The following is a 20,585-nucleotide window of genomic DNA, read 5'->3' as shown; positions in this document are numbered from 1 at the left end:
CCTGACTCGTCCCAGGTGATGTCGAGGACACTTGGCCTGGCGGCCCACCGCCAAGTCCTCCCTCCACCCTCTTGTGACTTTGGACTTATCCTTTTTTTTCTACCATGGGACGTCTGCTATCCGTCCCTTAAGCCATGATCCTTTTCCCGGGTCATGGCTTGATTTATGTTTTGTGGATTTTTTTCTATGTTAGTCTGTTTCTGTGCTCTAACCTCCTTTCCTTTCATTTACTTTTGGTTTCCATTGACACTAATTCTCCACACCTGCCCTTGTTTTAGTAATTAGTGTTCCCACCAGCTGTTTTTGTGTTTTTGTCCTGCCTCAAATAATTAAAAACAGACTCCTACCTGCACGCTACTCCTGCTTGTCCTTCTGCATTCGAGGGAACCCAAACCATCGCAGCCATGCGTTCAAAACGTAACAAAATGTTTAAATCAGTCATCCATTTGCAAACACATGCATCATTTGCATTTTTAGTATGATGTTCATTTATTTTTCAATGAAACCATTTAACAAATTTTTAAATTGTATCCTGATAATAATATATCCTCCAGTTTGTGGCTATTATAAGGCATATTTTCAGAGGATATGCATTTTTACAGCATGTTTAAAGAGATAACATCTAAAAAATGACTTCTGGGTATATTATATTATTCAACAAATTCTTATTAAGAGGGCTTTGTGGGTGGAATATAGGCGCTCCCATTGACTCCGTTAACCATAAATTTCAATAAGGGCACACATTTTTTTAACGTGTCCATTTTGACCTTCGGGGAGTGCCTTAGTGGGGGTAACTTGGCTGCAATTCACTTGTTATTCATGAGCCACAAGTGAGGAGAAATGGACAAAGGAAAGTCGTCTACTTTATGGAAATATCAGGTTCAGGTTGTTTTCCCAACAAGAAAGGACTCTTGAGAAGAGGCAACATCCCTGCAGCAAACGCTTACTGCGCGCGTCACTGAGGTGGGTGGTGCTTAACGTCCATGTTCAGATTACGGTTAAGGTGCAGTGATAACATAACATTTAGGTTGTTACTGTGACCGATTTAGTAAGTAAGATGACATTAAGTTCAACAGAAATGAAAGACGGTCGTCAGGAGGTCGAAAGGAGACTTTTGTATTGCAAACAGTCGATAGACACCAAAACACTTTCTCAAACCAATCACACACTTTTCCGGCTTCAAAATAAAAGTGCTACACTATACATACGGTTTAACTACACTTACAAAATGAATATGTCGTACATTACGATCATGCTTTGTCACTAGGGGTGAGCACCGTATCCGGTACTTTTTTGGCACCGACCAAAACCAGCCGGTACTACCAGGCACCAATTCACTGAAGATCCAGCGGTGCATTAGCACTGAATTAGCACTTGTGAGTGGCGAGTACTTGCTAGAACTTGAGAGGAAAACAGGCCATGCTCTTAGTAATCAAGCAACCCATCAATGTTTTATGAAAAAAACCCAACCATACCAAATGCAAAACACTCCAAAGCAGGGGTCCCCAAACTTTTTGACTCGGGGGCCGCATTGGGTTAAAAAAATTTGGCCGGGGGCCAGGCTGTATATATATATATATATATATATATATATATATATATATATATATATATATATACATATATACATTGTATACATTGTCTTTATAATCCGTTTTGTCATTTAACATCAATTAACATTGATGTTCATCAACATTTAACATTGTCACGTTATCGATGGGAACATTTATTTTTAGACAATATGATTTGCCTGAGCGGCTAGGAGACACCAAGAGTAACAAACGGTAGAAAATGGATTAGAAAGGAAAGATTAAAAAAAAAAAAAAAAAAAATATGGATCCAGCCCGCGAGCCGTAGTTTGGGGACCCCTGCTCTAAAGTGTGGCTTGTCTTTTCCAAATGCAATGCAGATGCAGATTACGCTCTCTGCAGTATTTGTGACGTAAAAATAAAGTCAAGTGGCGAGTATACATCCAATCTGGTGAAGCACCTGGTTAAACACAGGATTTATCTTCTATATGAAAAAAACCTCCTTGAAGTAAGCATTTTTTTGCGTCTTGAACACAGTAAGAGCAGCCATGAGCGCATCTGCAGTGCACAAAAAAGGTATGTTTCTTTATGGGCACTAAAATGCCCATAAAAAGTGGTACATGTCTGCTGCTTATTTGATAGCAAAATGCCACAGGTATATGATAAGACGAAGGTGCAGTAAATGATCGAGTATCTCCATGGTGAAAGCTGCGTAGTACACACAGAAACCTCTTTTACACAAGGCGGTCTGCACTACTTTTGAATTGTACGCGCAGTGTAAGTAGATCACAGGCAACACACCCACTAATAGTACACAGAATTGTATAGATTGCTCATGCTGTTTTGCACATGGTATTTGGATCTTAGTAAATCAATATGTTCGTAGTTTGTATTTCTTATTTAGCACTGAAAAACAGTGCTACTTGCTTGTTTCACTAAACCTGAATATGTTTTAGCACACAACTTCTAAAACTTGTAGCACATTCTCATATTCCGGCTCAAAAATATAAGGTTCTAGATCAACATTTCTCTCATAAAGTCTGACATGATTCGTAATAGTTGTTGTTGAAGTAAATAGCGAACTTTGTGATACGTCTGAAATTATTACGCGGCTGTATGTTGTATGACTAAAATACGTCAATTTTAAATGTTAGAATGAATGTGCCTTTTACTACATTACATATATACCTACAACATGTATGTAAAACTGTGATGGAGGTCTTTAGAGCGCTTTATAGGCGGAATAGAGTGAATCCTATTACCTTCATTGGTGACTTTTGCTACCATTTATTTACGAGTTGGAATGCATTAAAAAAAAAAGAGAAAAACGTGTGCTTGTGTCACATCAAGATTGTGAATGATAGGCAAAATTCCCCAACAATTGCAGTTCCCCTTAATGGCACCAGTACCAACATGCACAGTAATAACCGGACTGAAAAAAAGAAGTAGCTATTAGGGTGCTAAAACATTGTCACATTAGTGCACCGTTCCAGAAAGACACACACACCCAGCCTGACGCTCTTTTTACATTTTATTGTTGCCCTTTACACGGCAATAGCCGTCATCAGAGCCAACAGCGCACACACATTTTACCGCAGTCAGCACTCATCACAACAACACAAAACTTACTCATTATGCACCAATCAAGGTTAAGGCAAAGAAGTTGATTCGCAAACTTCGAAATTCTGAACTTTAACAATACATACAAATTGTGAGTAAAGGTTTGTAAGATGTTGAGAAAGGAAGTCTACTGGCACTTTTTATCTGAACACAACCTCATCTCTCTTCAAAACACAATAGTCGTCAAGACACCTTAAATACCAATAGCAGACTTCTGGCCTTCACAATAAAAGTGTTGCAAACTAAATCCTGTCTGACAAAATAAGGTTTCACAAGAATGTTTTTGCACATGCACTGTGTTCTGTAATTATTTTGGTTTTGCTGTGATGTTATGAAACTATGTTATAGATTGTATTTTAAATCATTAAATGTATTACTTAACATGTTATTAACATTATTGAAGTGTTTACATTACAATTCAGTTTAACATGCATGTCACAAAATCCTTATAAATAAACATGCTTTTTTTTTTAACAAAATCTGGATGTTTTCTCTTTTTTAGCACTGATTGGATACTACTATCCGTAAAAATGTAAACGGTACCCATCCCTAGTTATAATTGTGAGTCACTTTTCCAAACTCGTGCCCAAAAAAGGTTCTCATTCGGTGCTATGGAGTCATTTTGGATTCAAGCCAAACGACGACAGACAGTGAGTGTGTTTCACATTTTTTGCAGCATTGCCACAAAGCACAGTTTGATAAAACCGTACAAGGCAAAATTACAAATAGAACAGTCATATATAGCCCCAACGTTGTATAATGCAACACTATAACCACAGAACTCCAGTAGACACAAGGGGATAACAGCATGTTTTTCCCTTTTGTTGTTATGCTCAACAGCAAAAACAGCAATGAGCAAAGTTCCTGCTGCTCACTCTACTTGAATGTTCTTTTTTGTTTTCTCCAGTTAATCGGTGTAATAAACATTTTTGTGAAAAAATTTTTTGCTAGAGAAATATAATCTCAATTCTAAGATACATTTATGATTCATAATTTGCCAGAATCAGCTCTTGTGTACACAAATATTTTTTTTATACACATGCACAAATCACAACACAGATGCACAAATTAGATCACAGATAAGTGGATCTGATTACACACATACAGATTGCGACATGCATTTGCAATTTGTATTTCTACAATAATACTTCCATGATAAACCTAAACATAACATAAACCCAAACAAAGGTTCTTTATGTGTTTTAAAAAGCTATACTGTGTATCTTTGTTTGGTACTGATTTTATTTATGTATTTGCAAAACAAACTGAGCATTATCTCGGCAGATATCAACTTTTGTGATTAATTGTGTATAATGGATGGATGGAATAAAGAATATTTGAAGTCTTGAATATTGTCACATTTTTAAATCATTTTATTGACATGTATCATAGCACAACAAAGGTACAATGAAGCTGTTTGACAGAATAGTCATTTTGAAATCTACTGTGTTTTTGTGACATACTTTAAGTTGTTAATTGATATACTGAATGTGCAATATGTCAATATATTCTTTTTCAGAAACCTACCTCTTTGCCTGCTTAGTTGACTTCTTCAGTAACTGTTGTCGATACTCAAGGTAATGCATGGATATTGTTGCATGTAGTGCTTGATTATGCAGGCCCGTTTGAAACTTAATTGACATTTACTTCACTTGAAATGTTCACACTGAACTGTTGATGTTGATGTACTGTTTGCTGTCATGGTGGCTCTTAAGGCATTTGTGCCACAATTGTTGAGTCCAAGACAAATTTTCCCAGGTGAGACATAAAAGTACCGTACATTGTGTAGCGACTCCGAATCGGCCTGTAACCTGAAAGTAAAAAGCTGGGTTTAGTACGTGTCTGATACGCTTCCTGTTTTGCCAATAAAGCACAAACACAAGAGTTCCGGGATGCAATGTCGTGAATGATTTAATGAAGTAGCAGAATGTACGAAAAGAAACTTGCTTAGTTCGTCTGTAGACAGCATGCAGTTGAAGTGTCCAAAGCTTTCAATAGCTTATAGCGTCGAACAGCGGTCAACAAAAATTGTGGTCACTCAGCTCTACTGTCTCCTTTCGCCACACCAACTGAAGGTAACAACGCCCCTTTTATAGTGCCCGTCTCTAATGTCACGTGACACATACTTCCCTTCTGTGAATACACACCCACAAACACACCATGTGACCTTATATACATATTTATGGCTCCTACACACCAGCCCCCTCATTATGTTCTCATAATTACCCTTAGTAACATAAGTAGGAGACAAATGCAGAAGCAACAATGTCAATTATATAAGCCTGCATCGTGAAAAATGTATAATTTACACCGGCATCTTCATTCTTCATGTCAAAAACATGTCCATAGTCAAATGTAAACAAAATAGACGTCACGCACCAACAAAGAAAGAAAGCACAGAAAATAGAAAAATCCAAAAAGTAATCCACAAATCGAGTTCTGTGAAGTCTGAAGTATGTGTTGACTTTATTCCTCAGTGCCTCTCTTTCTGCTGTACGCCTTCTCCTGTCCTCCTTTTTGAGGGCTTCCTGCATCTCTGTCCACAGCTTGTTATCCTTCTGGAATTTGACGATCCTTTTGCGACCTTTGCAAACCTGTCCATCTTGGTCGTCGTCGTTCTTCTTTCCACTCTTCTCATTGCTGGAAGAATCCTGTACTGTACTTCAATCCTGTGCCTCTTCTTCTTACTCTTGGAAACCTTTTATTTCTTATTTTCCATCGAAGATCTGGTTCTTGCCTCTACATCAGAGCCATTTGCTTTGGAATCTTCATGTTTCACTGATTACTTCAGATGAAACATTATGTTCATACACTGAACACTTTTGTTTTTGTTCCCATTTTTAATAATTGAATTCAAAGATCGAAAACGTTTACTCTATACACAATACATATTCCTCTTAAATATTGTTCCAAAATCTGTCTAAATCTGTGTTAGTGAGCTATTTATTAATTGCCAAGATAATCCATCCCACTTCACAGGTGTGGCATATCAAGATACTGATTAAACAGCATGATTATTGCACAGGTGTGCCTTAAGCTGCCCACAATAAAAGGTTTTATCACACAGCACAATGCCACAGATGCTGCAAGTTTTGGGGGAGCGTGCAGTTGGCATGAATGCAGGAATGTCCACTCGAGCTTGAATGTTCATTTCTTTACCATAAGCAGTCTCCAAAGGCATTTCAGAGAATTTGGCAATCTATCCAACCGGCCTCACGACCGCAGACCACGTGTAACCACACCAGCCCAGGATCTCCACATCCAGCAGGTGCACTTTCATGATCGTCTGAGACCAGCCACCCGGACAGCTGCTGCAACAATTGGTTTGCATAACCAAATAATTTCTGCACAAACAGTGAGAAACTGTCTCAGGAAAGCTCATCTGCATGCTCACCATCCGCAAAGTGATCTTGACCCGACTGCAGTTTGTCGTTGTAACCGACTTGATTGGGCAAATGCTCACATTCGATGGCGTCTGGCACATTGGAGAGGTGTTCTTTTCACAGATGAATCCCGATTTTCACTATTCAGGGCAGATGCCAGACAGTGTGTGTGCCGTCGTTTGGGAGAGCGGTTTGCTGATGTCAACGTTGTGAATCGAGTGGCCCATGGTGGGAGTGGGATTATGGTATGGGCAGGCGTATGTTATGGACAACGAACGCAAGTGCATTTTATTGATGGCCATTTGAATGCACAGAAATACCGTGACGAGATCCTGAGGCCCATTGTTGTGCCATTCACCCGAGACCATCACCTCATGCTGCAGCCTCACAATGCACGGCCCCGTGTTGCAAGGTTCTGTACACAATTCCTGGAAGCTGAACACATCCCAGTTCTTGCATGGCTAGCACACTTACCGGTTATGTCAGCCATTGAGCATGTTTGGGATGCTGTGGATCGGCGTATGTAACAGCGTGTTCCAGTTATTGCCAATATCCCTTAACTTCGCACAGCCATTGAAGAGGAGTGGACCAACATTCCACAGGCCACAATCAACAACCTGACCAACTCTATGCGAAGAAGATGTGTTTTACTGTGTGAGGCAAATGGTGGTCGCACCACATACTGAATGCTTTTCTGAACCCCAAGACTCCCAATAAAGCAAAACTGCACATTTCAGAGTAGCCTTTTATTGTGGGCAGCCTAAGGTACACATGTGCAATACTCATGCTGTTTAATCAGCATCTTGATATGCCACACCTGTGAGGTGAGATGGATTATTTTGGCAAAAAAGTGCTCACTAACACAGTTTTAGACAATATGTGAACAATATTTGCGAGGAATAGGTATTTTGTGTATATAGTAAAAGTTTTACATCTTTGAGTTCAACTCATGAAAAATGGGAGCATAAACAAAAGTGTTGCGTTTATATTTTTGTTCAGTACAGTTACAGTATGTGTAGCATTTTATTGTTTGTCTTCTCTCCGCTGCCTCCCACATTAACAGTCCATTCCAGTCCTTGTGGCAAATAGTCCTCTGTCCTCACTACACACCACTTCTAAAGGCTCCAGGGCTTTTGGCACAATCGTTCCAATCAGTAGCTCAATTCCTGCATAAATTTGAGGCAAGTGAATATGTTTCAGGTGAGACCATTTGAAAAAAATATCCTTTTATGTAGGATTATTACCTATGTCTACTGACATGGACTCTTGTGTATAAACATTAGGCAGTTCAAGGAATTCATCCCCATGTAACGCAGCTACCTTCAATTCTAAAACTGTTGATGCTCACGACCTTCTGTTGGCCCATCGTGCACAGAAGGATGTGTCCTTTCCTTCCTGTGAGTTGCAATTTATTTTTTAAACTCTGCACAAAAAATTGCTGCGCTTTCTTGTTCCAAAAAAGTGTAAGTTGTGACAATTGTATTTCCTTTTTTAGACTTTACTTGGACTGGTACAATTGGCAGCTTGCAATTTTGGTTCTCAGCCCCCGTAAGACCACTTTACATCAGCGTGTGGACATGATCTTCTGCACCCTTCTCAGCCTGCTCTGAATGCTTTTTAGTGGGAAAGGCTGGCTGAATGGCTAATGGTCAATGATTGAACTACTCCACCCAATGTCAGCAAATTTTAATTTGTTCAAGTTTAATATTGTCAGTTCCTGACTGGGGAACATGCCGCTGGGTCCGTACTGTGAACGCTGACAGGCCGGGTCGGGCCAGTGGGTCGTAGTTTGTGGACCCGTGTCTTAGTTGCTTTGACAGCAAGATTGGGTTATGTAATTTCTTAATGGGGAAATACATTAATGTCTCTTGTTTTCATACATACATACATTGGTTCATCAAAGTGCATTTATCAATCTCGGTTTTTCAATCATTTTAATTTACAACGGTAATACTAACCGTTGGGAGTTTTACCGCGGTTATCATTACTACTGTTTATCGTTACATCCCTATGGAAAAGGAATGTGAACTTACAGACATATCTTTTTTACACAAATATATTGCTGCACACAGAGATCTGCCACAGTAGAAGTGTAGCAAAAGTCATGTGTAAGAAAAAAACCAAGCCAAACGAGGGTTCCTGCTTCACACAGAGTTGAACACAAGCACAGATTTGTTTTACACACACACAAATCACAACATTGACACTTGGGCTGCACGAAAAATAGTTAAAAGACTGCGATCTCGGTTCACACTCACACGTGATCTCATTTGTGTTTTCATAATAAACACATGCTCTCAAACGCAGCACTGCCTTTGCCTCAACCAATGGTAAAGTATCTTTAAAACACGTGAGTCTCCTGTTGCCGCCTGCAGCTGAAAAGAAAGTGAGAATTAACTTCAGTGTTAAGGACTGTGAAATGTATAAAAACCCGAAAAGCGTCATAATGGTACATCAAAATAGACGGTTGCAAAAATAAATAGTTGATAAAAGAGCAGAAAACAGGCGAAAATAATGTTTCAGGAACTCACGTCAATGTCCCACTACTCCTGTCCCCGACTGGTCGCCCACACGCTCTTTGGAGCAGACATGGAAATGCCCCACCAACTGCGAGAGCCAAAATGTTTGCCCTCTTTCTTTTTAATTTACTATATGTTATGTCCCTGAAATGGGGGCAATAATGACAAAAGTGATATGTTTCTTCACTGAGCGTTTCAGTTGGATCTTTGATTCAAAAGACAGCATATAAATAAATACTTCATTTACAGGAGATACGTAGCTTTGGAGAGTATAAACCCTTTTTAAATTACACCAAAAACACATCTTAGTTTTTAGTTTAGCTTCATACATTTAATGGTACTATATTAACTAAAAAAAACTAAACTATTTTATATGTATGTCACACTGAAAATACTGCACAATCTACATGTGAGCACACGTCAAATCTAATATGCAAATCACTTGCAATTCTAGCACAAGGCACTTTAAATTACTTGAGCAGAGGCCTAAAAATGTTTTACAATCTTCCTCGACTTTATTTCATACATGAATAGCTCAAAAACCTTCACCACACACTTTTTGTGCTCACACATTAAAGTCATGTTATTTTTTACAATAACAACATACCTGAAATGGGGAACAATAATCCTAAAAACCATAAAGATGATGTGTTTCCTCACTGACGGCTTCAGTGGAATGAGGAAAACTAGCAATCCCCTTCAGTATGTGGGCAGAGACAAAAGCAATCGATCGCAGTGGATCAAAATGACTACAGATCACAGATTTACACATTTGCATGCAGAATTACACAATGAAAATGAACAGTATAAATGCACTTTTACATGTACATTTTTTTAATCCTGATAGGTTGAAACTCTCAACTATTTATTGAAAAAAATGTTGATTTTTTTTTAATTTACGCTTGATTGGATGATTTTTTTCCCTTCTCATTTGAATACATTTGCAAATCTAATATTTTTACTTTTTTAAACATGTACTGTGTCTCAATTTTAACCTGTTACATACTGTATGCGCAATAATTTAGTACAGAAAATGTTGACTTTCATTGCACAGAATCCTTGGAATTGCCACTAATGCGGGAGGAATAAGACCTACAAAAATTGGAGCTATGTTAATTTCCGTAAACACTGCAGCACGCTTGTGACGTCATGTATACATGTGGGTCAGAATAAGTTCACATTAGATATCGCATTTTTTTTGTAATGTGAACGACTACATAAAAAGATTGGTTTTGACAAAAGCATCCCAATTGGACATCCTACGATGTCCAATTGGGATGTGCGAACAAAGCCTTCACAGTGCTGTGTCTAAATGTGCAATTTTCAAATTGAGACTATCATTTTGGTTGTTAGAAACTATGCAATTTCAACCCACATCAGCATCATGGCTGTTTCATGAAAAGCTTCACAAAAAACATTGATTTAAATCTTTTTTGCATCTGAACTCATTTGTTTTACTGTTGAGTAAACGTTTTAAATATTGTTCTATGCTCATTTTATTTAGTTCCATCCATCCATTTTCTACCGCTTGTTCCTTTTGGGGTCGCGGGGGCGCTGGAGCCTATCTCAGCTGCATTCGGGCGGAAGGCGGGGTACACCCTGGACAAGTCGCCACCTCATCACAGGGCCAACACAGATAGACAACATTCACACTCACATTCACACACTAGGGCCCATTTAGTGTTGCCAATCAACCTATCCCCAGGTGCATGTTTTTGGAGGTGGGAGGAAGTTGATTTTGTTATTTACTGTGTATGTTAATTCACATTTGAACTAATCTCTAGTTTACTTTTTATGATGCTTTAAAACTGGCAGATTAAAAGCAATATGAAAAATGGTGATATTAATCAAAATTGGATGATATTAAAAATGAATTCCTCCCACCTGATTGGCAACACAAAATTTGCCCTAGTGTGTGAATGTGAGTGTGAATGGTTGTCTCTCTGTCTGTGTTGGCCCTGCGATGAGGTGGCGACTTGTCCAGGGTGTCCTGTCTTCCGCCCAAGTGCAGCTGGGATAGGCTCCAGCCCCCTCACAACCCCAAAAGGGACAAGCGGTAAAAAATGGATGTATGGATAATCGTTATCATATCACGCAGCCCTAGTCCCAGCAGGAGAAGTCATGTCGAAAGGAAAACAAATAAAATGCTTGTTTACTCATTTGTCAGACAAACGACTTCAATGCATCTAATGCACCTGCAGTCTTAACGAATGGGTCTTGTTCAGCCAACCTATATCATGTCATCAAAAAGCGACAAACATGATTTGAAAACAGGGTGCAAAATGTTTTAGAAGCAGTGCAGGAATTTAACGTCGCCCTCGACGGCCATGGCTCTCACTGCTCCTCTGTTTGGCCGTTTTCCCCTCAAAAAATTATATGCGCGAAGGCGACATTAGCCGTGATGCCCCAACAAACGCATCTATTTTTCACTGCGCGATTTTCATGTCATTACGGCTTCTTTGACCAGTGATGGGTTTAATTTTCTTCCTCTTATGAATCGCCGAGGTCCCACATGCAGCACAGTGGTGTACAACAGTGGTCCCCAACCTTTTTGTAACTGCTTGAAAATGTGTCCCACGGACCGGGGGGGTTATGGTATTATTATTATTTATTTATTTATTTTTTGTCATAAAAAAATACAATCATGTGTGCTTACGGACTGTATCCCTGCAGACTGTATTGATCTATATTGATATATAATGTAGAAACCAGAAATATTAATAACAGAAAGAAACAACCATTTTGTGTGACTGAGTGCAAATGGGGGGGGGGGAGGTTTTTTGGGTTGGTGCACTAATTGTAAGTATATCTTGTGTTTTTTATGTTGATTTAATTAAAAAAAATAAAAACAATTGTATTTATTTATTTTTTTTTTAAATATCTCGGCCCGGTGGTTGGGGACCACTAGTGTACAACACAAAGCATCACCGGGCCAAACAAGAGTTAAATCCAATGCACTCCTGAAAGCCCAGTGCACTAAATGAAGAAGTCTGATGAGTTTAGCTAAGGTAAAAAAGTTGTTGTATTCATTTGTGAAAGCATTTGAAGACATTCAACTCTCAGCATATAATAAGTAACACACTGTTCATATTTAGCAAAGCAATGTGACGATGTGTGTGGGTTTCCAGTTTTCTCTAACCCACTTGACCAGGCTAGTATAACATGAATGAAAACCGCATAAAAAAAACACTTCTGGCCGTGCACTAAATAATATAAAGCCCCAACATGTTATCGTCATTGTGGGCAAAAGGAACACTCAGTCTAAGCGTGGGTTCTTTCTGAATGTACTATGACTCGAAGTGTTCTTATCGTGGAACACTTCAGTATGCGTTCTATTTTGAATGTACTGTAGGCTAGTAAGACTTTGTTGTTGTGGTGTGGTGTGAGTTGACTCATTTGACTCAAAAATTGAAGATAGACTTAGAGTGACTTTGAAAAAAATGCTGATTAAAATGTGTTTGTATTTGGAAACAGAAAAGTAAATCAACAATTCCAAATCCAAATCAATGAGGTAACAATTGAAAGAGTACATGTCATAAATGTCTTAGGACTCAACATTGATACTAAGCTAAATTGGAAAGTGCATAATATTAAAAAAACAACAACTATCAAAATTTGCAATAATATGTCAAATCAGAGCTTTTCTTAATCGCAATGCTCTCCATATGCTATATCATTCCTTCATACTTCCATACCTTACTTACTGTATTGAAATATGGGATAACACCTATAAAAAAAATATACATCCAATTTTCTGATTACAAAGGAAATCTATCAGAGTAGTTAACCATGCCGAGTATCGTGCCCCCACAAATCCACGCTTTATTAAATCAAACAAATTAAAATTGCATCAATTTGAACACAGCAGTTGTGATGTATAAGGCACACAACCACATGCTTCCCTACAGTATCCAAGAAATGTTCCAACCCAGGAAATCGTGCTACAACTTCAGAGGAAGGGGCATTTTCCAAATAACCAAAGTCAGGACTAACATAAAAACCATGTGCATAATTGTTAGAGCCTGGATGGCCATCTTAAGGGCTTTAAAACAATTAATAAAAAAACACCTATGAAGCCAACCTAATAGAAAAGTAAAGAAAATTTGAATAAAAGGTACAAAACAAAATTACATAGTGCATTGCATAGTGTAAGGTGTGAAGGAGCAATTTTCAGTTGTACCATGGACTTGAACTTCTGCTTAAGTACTAAACATGACCTCTCTGTATTTCTGTATTTACGGATGTGTTACAAAGAATATACCGTTACTGTACATTTAGGTAAATATGCTCAGGTGGTGTTTGTACATATATGTATTATATATATATATATATATATATATATATATATATATATATATATATATATATATATATATATATATATATATATATATTAGGGATGTCCCGATCCAGGTTTTTGCACTTCCGATCCGATACCGATATTGTTTTTGCATTTCCGATCTGATACCGATACTGACCGATACCGATACTGACCGATACTGGCCTATCCGAGCATGTATTAAAGTTTAAAGTTATTTAGCCTACTTAGTTGTCAGAATCATGTTGAAAAGGGTTTTAGTACTCTTGATAACAACTAGCCAGCTGAATTAGGGGAGTTTGAATAATACACAATGGTTGGTAACAAGAAACTGACCTGTTTATTCAAGGATAAACACAAAATAGACAAAATTATACATGACAAACAGAAATGGCATCATTGAACTAGGGCTGGGCGATATGGCCTTTTTTTAAAAATTGCTATATTTTAAGGCCATATTGCGATACACAATATGTATCTCGATATTTTGCCTTAGCCTTGAATGAACACTTGATGCATATAATCACAGCAGTATGATGATTCTATGTGTTTTGATTGATTGATTGAGACTTTTATTAGTGGGTTGCACAGTGAAGTACATATTCCGTACAATTGACCACTAAATGGTAACACCCCAATAAGTTTTTCAACTTGTTAATTGATTCATGATACAGATATATACTATCATCATAATACAGTCATCACACAAGATAATCACATTCAATTATTAACCTTATTTATAATCCAGGTTGTGGAGGGGGGCGCCGGATGTAAGTGTCAAAAAGACAGCCAAAAGAGTTTGATATGAGAATAAATCTAAAGTTAAAATATAGGGTAGAAATGCACCCATTTGCAGGAAATGTAGTCTTGATTTTCAAAATTTTCTTTCAAGGCTTGCATGTCTACATTAAAACATTCTTCTTCATACTGCATTAATATATGCTACTTTTAAACGTTCATGCAGAGAAGGAAATCACAACTAAAAAAATCACTAATTTTTTCATACGGTGTTGATGTGGAAATTTTTGCCTCGGCATTTTGATGGTGTGGGCGTGTGGCACCGAATGGAGATAAGCGTCTCGACAGACGTCACAATATTTGAACAATGATGACGAAAACTGTTTTCTCTGTCATGTCCGTGTGTCGAAAATTGTTATGCGCTTATTTTTTTATTTGATTTTGTGCGTGGCATAGATTTGCTATGCGCAGAGGACGCTTAAACAGTGCGCAATTGCACAGGCGAGCACCTTAGAGGGAGCGTTGCTCGCACGGCTGCGCTAGCATCACAGCTAACGTTAGCCATGCTGCTACCTCTCTGCTCGGGGAGGACGTATACGTATGTGACGTATGACGTGACAGTATGTGACGTGTGTAAGAAGGTGCGCTTGCTGTCTGTGAGAGGGAGACACAGGAAAGAGTGAGAAGAGCCTGTCGTGTAATGCCAGCAGCTAAAAGCAACTGCGTGAGAATTCACAGACCTGTAGATGTGTTGAAATGTGCTGGAAAATGCGGAACGGAAATTACGGAGCAGCAGAAAAGTGGAATGTATTATTTAAATCGGTGCGTTGGAAAACACGGACCGGAGTTTTTTTTTAAACTGGATCTGGATCGGCATTTTCCCATGCCTTGCCGATACGCAATTTTTGGCAAATATCGGCAGCCGATCGGATATTTGGATCGGATCGGGACATCCCTAATATATATATATATATATATATATATATATATATATATATATATATATATATATATATATATATATATATATATATATATATATATATATATATACGGTATATATATATATATATATATATATATATATATATATATATACATTTTTCCCACACATACATATATATATATATATATATATATATATATATACAAAGGGACGGCGTGGCGAAGTTGGTAGAGGGTTACTGGTTACTGGGGTTCAATTCCCACCTTCTACCATCCTAGTCACGTCCGTTGTGTCCTTGGGCAAGACACTTCACCCCTTGCTCCTAATGGCTGCTGGTTAGCGCCTTGCATGGCAGCTCCCGCCATCAGTGTGTGAATGTGGAAATACTGTCAAAGCGCTTTGAGTACCTTGAAGGTAGAAAAGCGCTATACAAGTATAACCCATTTATCATTTGTCATTTATATATATAGTGATCTGTTTAAAACGTGTATTGACTTAATGAAAATCAATGGTTATAAAACCGACACAGAAAACCGACTACCGTATGTAAATTCTGCGTAGGCATAAATAAGCAACATGCTTCAGTCTACTCCTTTTGAGCATTGTGTTGCTTTTTTATTTAAACATATCTTGTATTTTATTTTTCGATGTTTAATGTCAACCTAACTGCTCAAATAAACCAACTAAACTAATATTAAAATGTAGTCATCCTTCACCTTTAAGCTACATCAATTATGACCGTGGACTTAAAATCATTGGGGGTTTTTTTATGGCCTTGCTGCCCTGACATTTGACAATAGCTTAACGAGACCAAACGCCAAGTGGCTTTGACCCTAAAATGACAAATCTCCAGGCCTGTTTAGAAGTCGCGTCAATTTCCAACAACTCCTGACTCCGACTGCTCGTCCACACGCTCCTCAGAACACGCATCGAAGTAAATGCTTCACAAACTGCAAGTGCCAAATTTCTTGCGCTCTTCCTTTTTAATCTCCTATGCCAAATAATTTGATTAAGAAAATGTGGACTTTGCACAATATGCTTGAAATTGCCACAAATATGCCAGGATTTACACTAGAATTGGAGCCATTTCATAAACGTCATGTTTTGTGCGCAGTGACCTATTCCGTTAACACTATAAAAAACAACCTTTGTAATGTAAAGGATTACATAAAGAAAATTGGATTAAACAAAAAAGATGCAATATGAACACAGCCTATGTCTCAAAAGTCCCCCCTGTACATGGTGCTGGCCTCTGGAGGAAGCAAAACTGCTCTTACTGTGACCTTTAAACACAAAATATTGTTCTCATACATTTTCATATCTCAATCAATCAATCAATCAATCTTTATTTATATAGCCCTAAATCACAAGTGTCTCAAAGGGCTGCACAAGCCACAACGACATCCTCGGTACAAAGCCCACATCAATCCTTTCCGGACACGGAAAGGATTGACAGATTGATGGCTCTTTCTCGATTCTGCAAGTACAATACAATAAGTATTGTACTTGCACCACATTGTCTCATTATACGTTTTCTTTTCACAGTTGTGAGACGGGCTTTAAAGATGGCGACCTCTTCATGTCTTATAAAAGCATGTTCCAGGATGTTCGAGACGCTGTGGATTGGGTTCATTTCAAGGTAGATTAACAATCTTGTCCAAAGCACTTCATTGTTATCTTGGCAAATGGCTTACTTTCACTTTTGTTTTCAAAGGGGTCCTTAAAAGAAAAGACTGCTGAAAACCTGGAGAAGTATGTAGTAAAAGATGTAAGTACAAAAAAGTGCAGACAATTTTTCAGCAAACAATGTGAATTGATCAAAAGTTAACACAACATATTCATATTCATATTGTATAGTAAATAAATAACTAATTAAAAAAGTACACAACAAGTTTATTGTTGCTAGTTATCCATCATTCCATTAAAATACCTCATTTAAAAACAACACTACATGGTGAATGTGACAATACTAGTTAACTTCCATTCAACTAAATAATTGATTTAAAAATAACCCAAGTTTATTGTCCTTCTAGTAGAACTCATTTAAAAAGAAAAGTTTAATAGGATAGGATATACCTTTTATTTATCCCACAATGGGGAAATAAACAACTCATTTAAAACAACACAACAAGTTTAATGTATTACTACTAGTTAACCAACATTCAACTAAATAACTCATCTATAAAAAACACAAGTTGAATGTGTCACTACCAGTTTACTAACATCGAACTTAAAAACTAATTTTACCGTCACTAGTATTTAAACAAAAATCAACTAAGTAACTCTTTTAAAAACAACACAAGTTGAATGTTAACTAATTTAAGCAGTACACAAGTTTAATGTTACACTACTAGTTAAATGGTAAATGAGTTATACTTGTATATTGCTTTTCTACCTTCAAGGTACTCAAAGTGCTTTGACACTATTTCCACATTCACCCATTCACACACACATTCACACACTGATGGCGGGAGCTGCCATGCAAGGCGCTAACTATGACGCATCAGGAGCAAGGGTGAAGTGTCTTGCTCAAGGACACAACGGACGTGACTAGGTTGGTAGAAGCTGGGGATTGAACCAGGAACCCTCAGGTTGCTGGCACGGCCACTCTCCCAACCCCGCCACGCCGTCCCCATCATTCCATTTAAATACCTTGTTTAAAAAGAACACTACACAGTGAATGTGACACCACTAGTTAACCAACATTAGACTAAATAACTCATTTAAAAAGAACACGTTGAGTGTGTCACGACTAGTTAACCAACATTCAACCTAACAACTCATATGAGTGTCACTAGTATTAAACCAACATTCAAGAAAATTATTTCAAAAGAACACAACATGTTTAATGTTTTACTACTAATTAACTAACATTAAACCAACACTCCTTACCATAACAAGAAAGCAAACATGCTGAACAATGTCCACCCTGGATGCGTGACCAATCGCAACACAGCAGGTTTGGTTGGGGCTGCGGTATCTGAGCTTTTTGGTCAAGACGAGAAGATTGCAGATTTACCCAGTACATCATTTGATATATACTATGGAGTACTTTATTCAAACACTTTACTATAGTAGGTGCCAATATCATGAAAAAACTGAAATGAGCAGAATGGAACCCTTTAAGTAGATACTCAAGTCAATTTCTGGCAAGAAATGTTTTATTTTTCCTGGAAGTTGTTGTTACTTCTACTGAAGTGTGGCTTTTGACTACTTTTTAAATGTTCTGAAATATTTTCACTTAATTTGTTTGATGTGTTTTTCTACTCAGCCAAAACTTGCTGTCCTTCTCAGTCGCATGAGTGAAGTATCCAAAATATTCCTGGCAACCAACAGTGATTATGAATACACTCAGGTGACACGCTATGAAGTACAATGAGATAACACGGCATGCTAATGTAGTACTGTCAAGTAATTAGTTCTGCTTTCTTTTAGAAAATTATGACCTTCTTGTTTGATTTCCCTCATGGTCCAAAGGTAAATGGTTGTGCTTTAACTTTGATATTAGCAGTGTATGCTTGTCAATAATGTATATATGTGTACTTTGTGCATTTGCATGTACTGCAGCCAGGTACAGCCCACAGGCCCTGGCAGTCATACTTTGACTTGATCCTGGTTGATGCCCGCAAGCCTGTGTTCTTTGGAGAGGGAACAGTCCTGCGTCAGGTTGACACTGTGAGTGTATCAATATAATCAATCATTTGAAAATGTATATATCAAGTATTCTTTCTTCATATCCTTTATGAGTCAATGACATTGTATTGTAGATTAAATATTTGTTTTACTGCACTTCAATCAATTAATCAATCAATCAAATTAGATTTATATTGCCCGTAATTACGAGTGTCTCAATTGGCTTCACGAACTCGCAAAGGCATCCCATGATCTAAATCCACATGTGGGCAAGGAACAATTTTTTAAAACCCAGATCAGGAAAAAGAAGAAACCTTGAGAAAGGACCGCAGATGTAAGGACTCCCTTCCAGGGTGACTACTTCAATAAGTATAATACAGGCTACAGTGTAGTTCTGTCTTTACTGTCATTGTACCCAATAACAATCACAATATGTACCTACCTCCCTATTATGACTTACTCTGGTTTGTATGTACTCCAAACTTTCAAACGAGGCGGACATTACACCACGGCGTGGCTCGGTTGGTACAGCGGCCGTGCCGGTAACTTGAGGGTTCCTGATTCAATCCCTATCTGCTGCCACCCAAGTCACGTCCGTTGTGTCCTTGAGCAAGACACTTCACCCTTGCTCCTGATGGGTTGTGGTTAGGGCCTTGCATGGCAGCTACCGCCATCAGTGTGTGAGTGTGGAAATAGTGTCAAAGCGCTTTGAGTATCTTGAAGGTAGAAAAGCGCTATACAAGTACAACCCATTACCATCGATTTTTGTTTAGTAGTGTAACGTCTCAGTTAACTCTGGACAACAGATGCAGTGGCAGAGCAGCAGGTAAAACAAAAATATATTTATTTGACTAAATATCAAACAAAAACATTCCGCTGGAAAGCTGGAGACAACTGGGCAAATACAAATATCCAAAAGTAACACAGGTGAAAACTGGAAACAGTGGCGTGTTGGCAGGTTTCACAGGCAGACGTGACAAAGTGAAAGAGCCAGCAACGAGTTGCCCGTTCCCCTCAGCATAAATAGCAACAAGACAAACATGAATCAGGTGTGCCCAATTGTCTCGGCTTCAGCTGCAACCAAGTCTGTAATCAACAGAAGAGAGAGAGGGTGAAACACCTCCAAGAGGAAAAGGCAGATGTAAAAATGCAAACAGGGGAAATGTAAAACATGACAAGTCGTCCCTTCCCTTCTGCTATGTAGCCAAGATGCCGACTTTTGAGGGTGGTAGGTGTCCATCACTGCACACGCCCCCATTTTATGCGCGTTTTGTACAACATCCAGGTACTGACAGTGTACTACATTGTACAGTACTTCTCAGTGTGAACACACTTATGCAATTAAAAGACTCAGGGCCTGATCTACTAAAGGTTTGCTTGTATTAAAACTTGTGAATACCTGATAGCACACGCAAAGCTGATCTACTAAGCTTGTACGCAGAGGATTGTGTCTCTTAAAATAAGGAGCACAATCCATTTAGCGTGTCTGTCTTCATGAATATGCAGAATATATGCTGATCATCAGAACGCCCACAATACTCGGAGTAGAAAATGCAAATGTAATCATTTTGCACACGCAGTTTGATCTGCCAAGACTAAAACTTCGCCAGAGCTGTTTTGTGTCTACATTGTTTCTAGAAAGGACATGCAAACTGGCAGATGCGCGGAAATGGAGGAGTTGCAGTTGCAGGAGTGCTTCTAAAATGGTCAGAAAAAGTGGTACATAATGGTCTGCTGCATGTTTCAAAACATAGCAAAACGCAAAAAAAAACATGTTAACATGGATATGCATGATGAAAGCAGCAAAGTTCACGCAATATCCTCATTTAAATAGGGCGGTTTGCACCAGTTAACAATTTGTTCACGCAGTCTTAGTAGATCAGGCCCTAAGTGTAAGTG

At 38.3% G+C, this 20,585-nt stretch overlaps 1 protein-coding gene across 5 annotated transcripts in view; it reads left to right on the top strand.

Annotated features, from left to right (window-relative positions):
- LOC133608458 (cytosolic purine 5'-nucleotidase-like) overlaps positions 1–20,585 on the top strand; it is a 121,449-nt gene that overhangs the window by 73,217 nt on the left and 27,647 nt on the right. For 3 of the 5 annotated variants that reach the window (XM_061963708.1, XM_061963726.1, XM_061963718.1), the window contains exons 3-7: positions 16,599–16,692; positions 16,768–16,821; positions 18,325–18,408; positions 18,489–18,530; positions 18,621–18,728. In XM_061963708.1, coding sequence (XP_061819692.1) covers positions 16,599–16,692; positions 16,768–16,821; positions 18,325–18,408; positions 18,489–18,530; positions 18,621–18,728 — 382 coding nt within the window. Of the gene's footprint in view, positions 1–4,668; positions 4,727–16,598; positions 16,693–16,767; positions 16,822–18,324; positions 18,409–18,488; positions 18,531–18,620; positions 18,729–20,585 lie in introns of all 5 variants that reach the window. The other 2 variants (XM_061963701.1, XM_061963712.1) reach the window with 1 other exon arrangement.

The sequence above is a fragment of the Nerophis lumbriciformis genome, linkage group LG02, assembly GCF_033978685.3.
Source record: "Nerophis lumbriciformis linkage group LG02, RoL_Nlum_v2.1, whole genome shotgun sequence".
Classification (NCBI taxonomy): domain Eukaryota; kingdom Metazoa; phylum Chordata; class Actinopteri; order Syngnathiformes; family Syngnathidae; genus Nerophis; species Nerophis lumbriciformis.
Note: the sequence above shows the minus strand (reverse complement) of the source record. Positions and strands in the feature narration are given on the sequence as shown.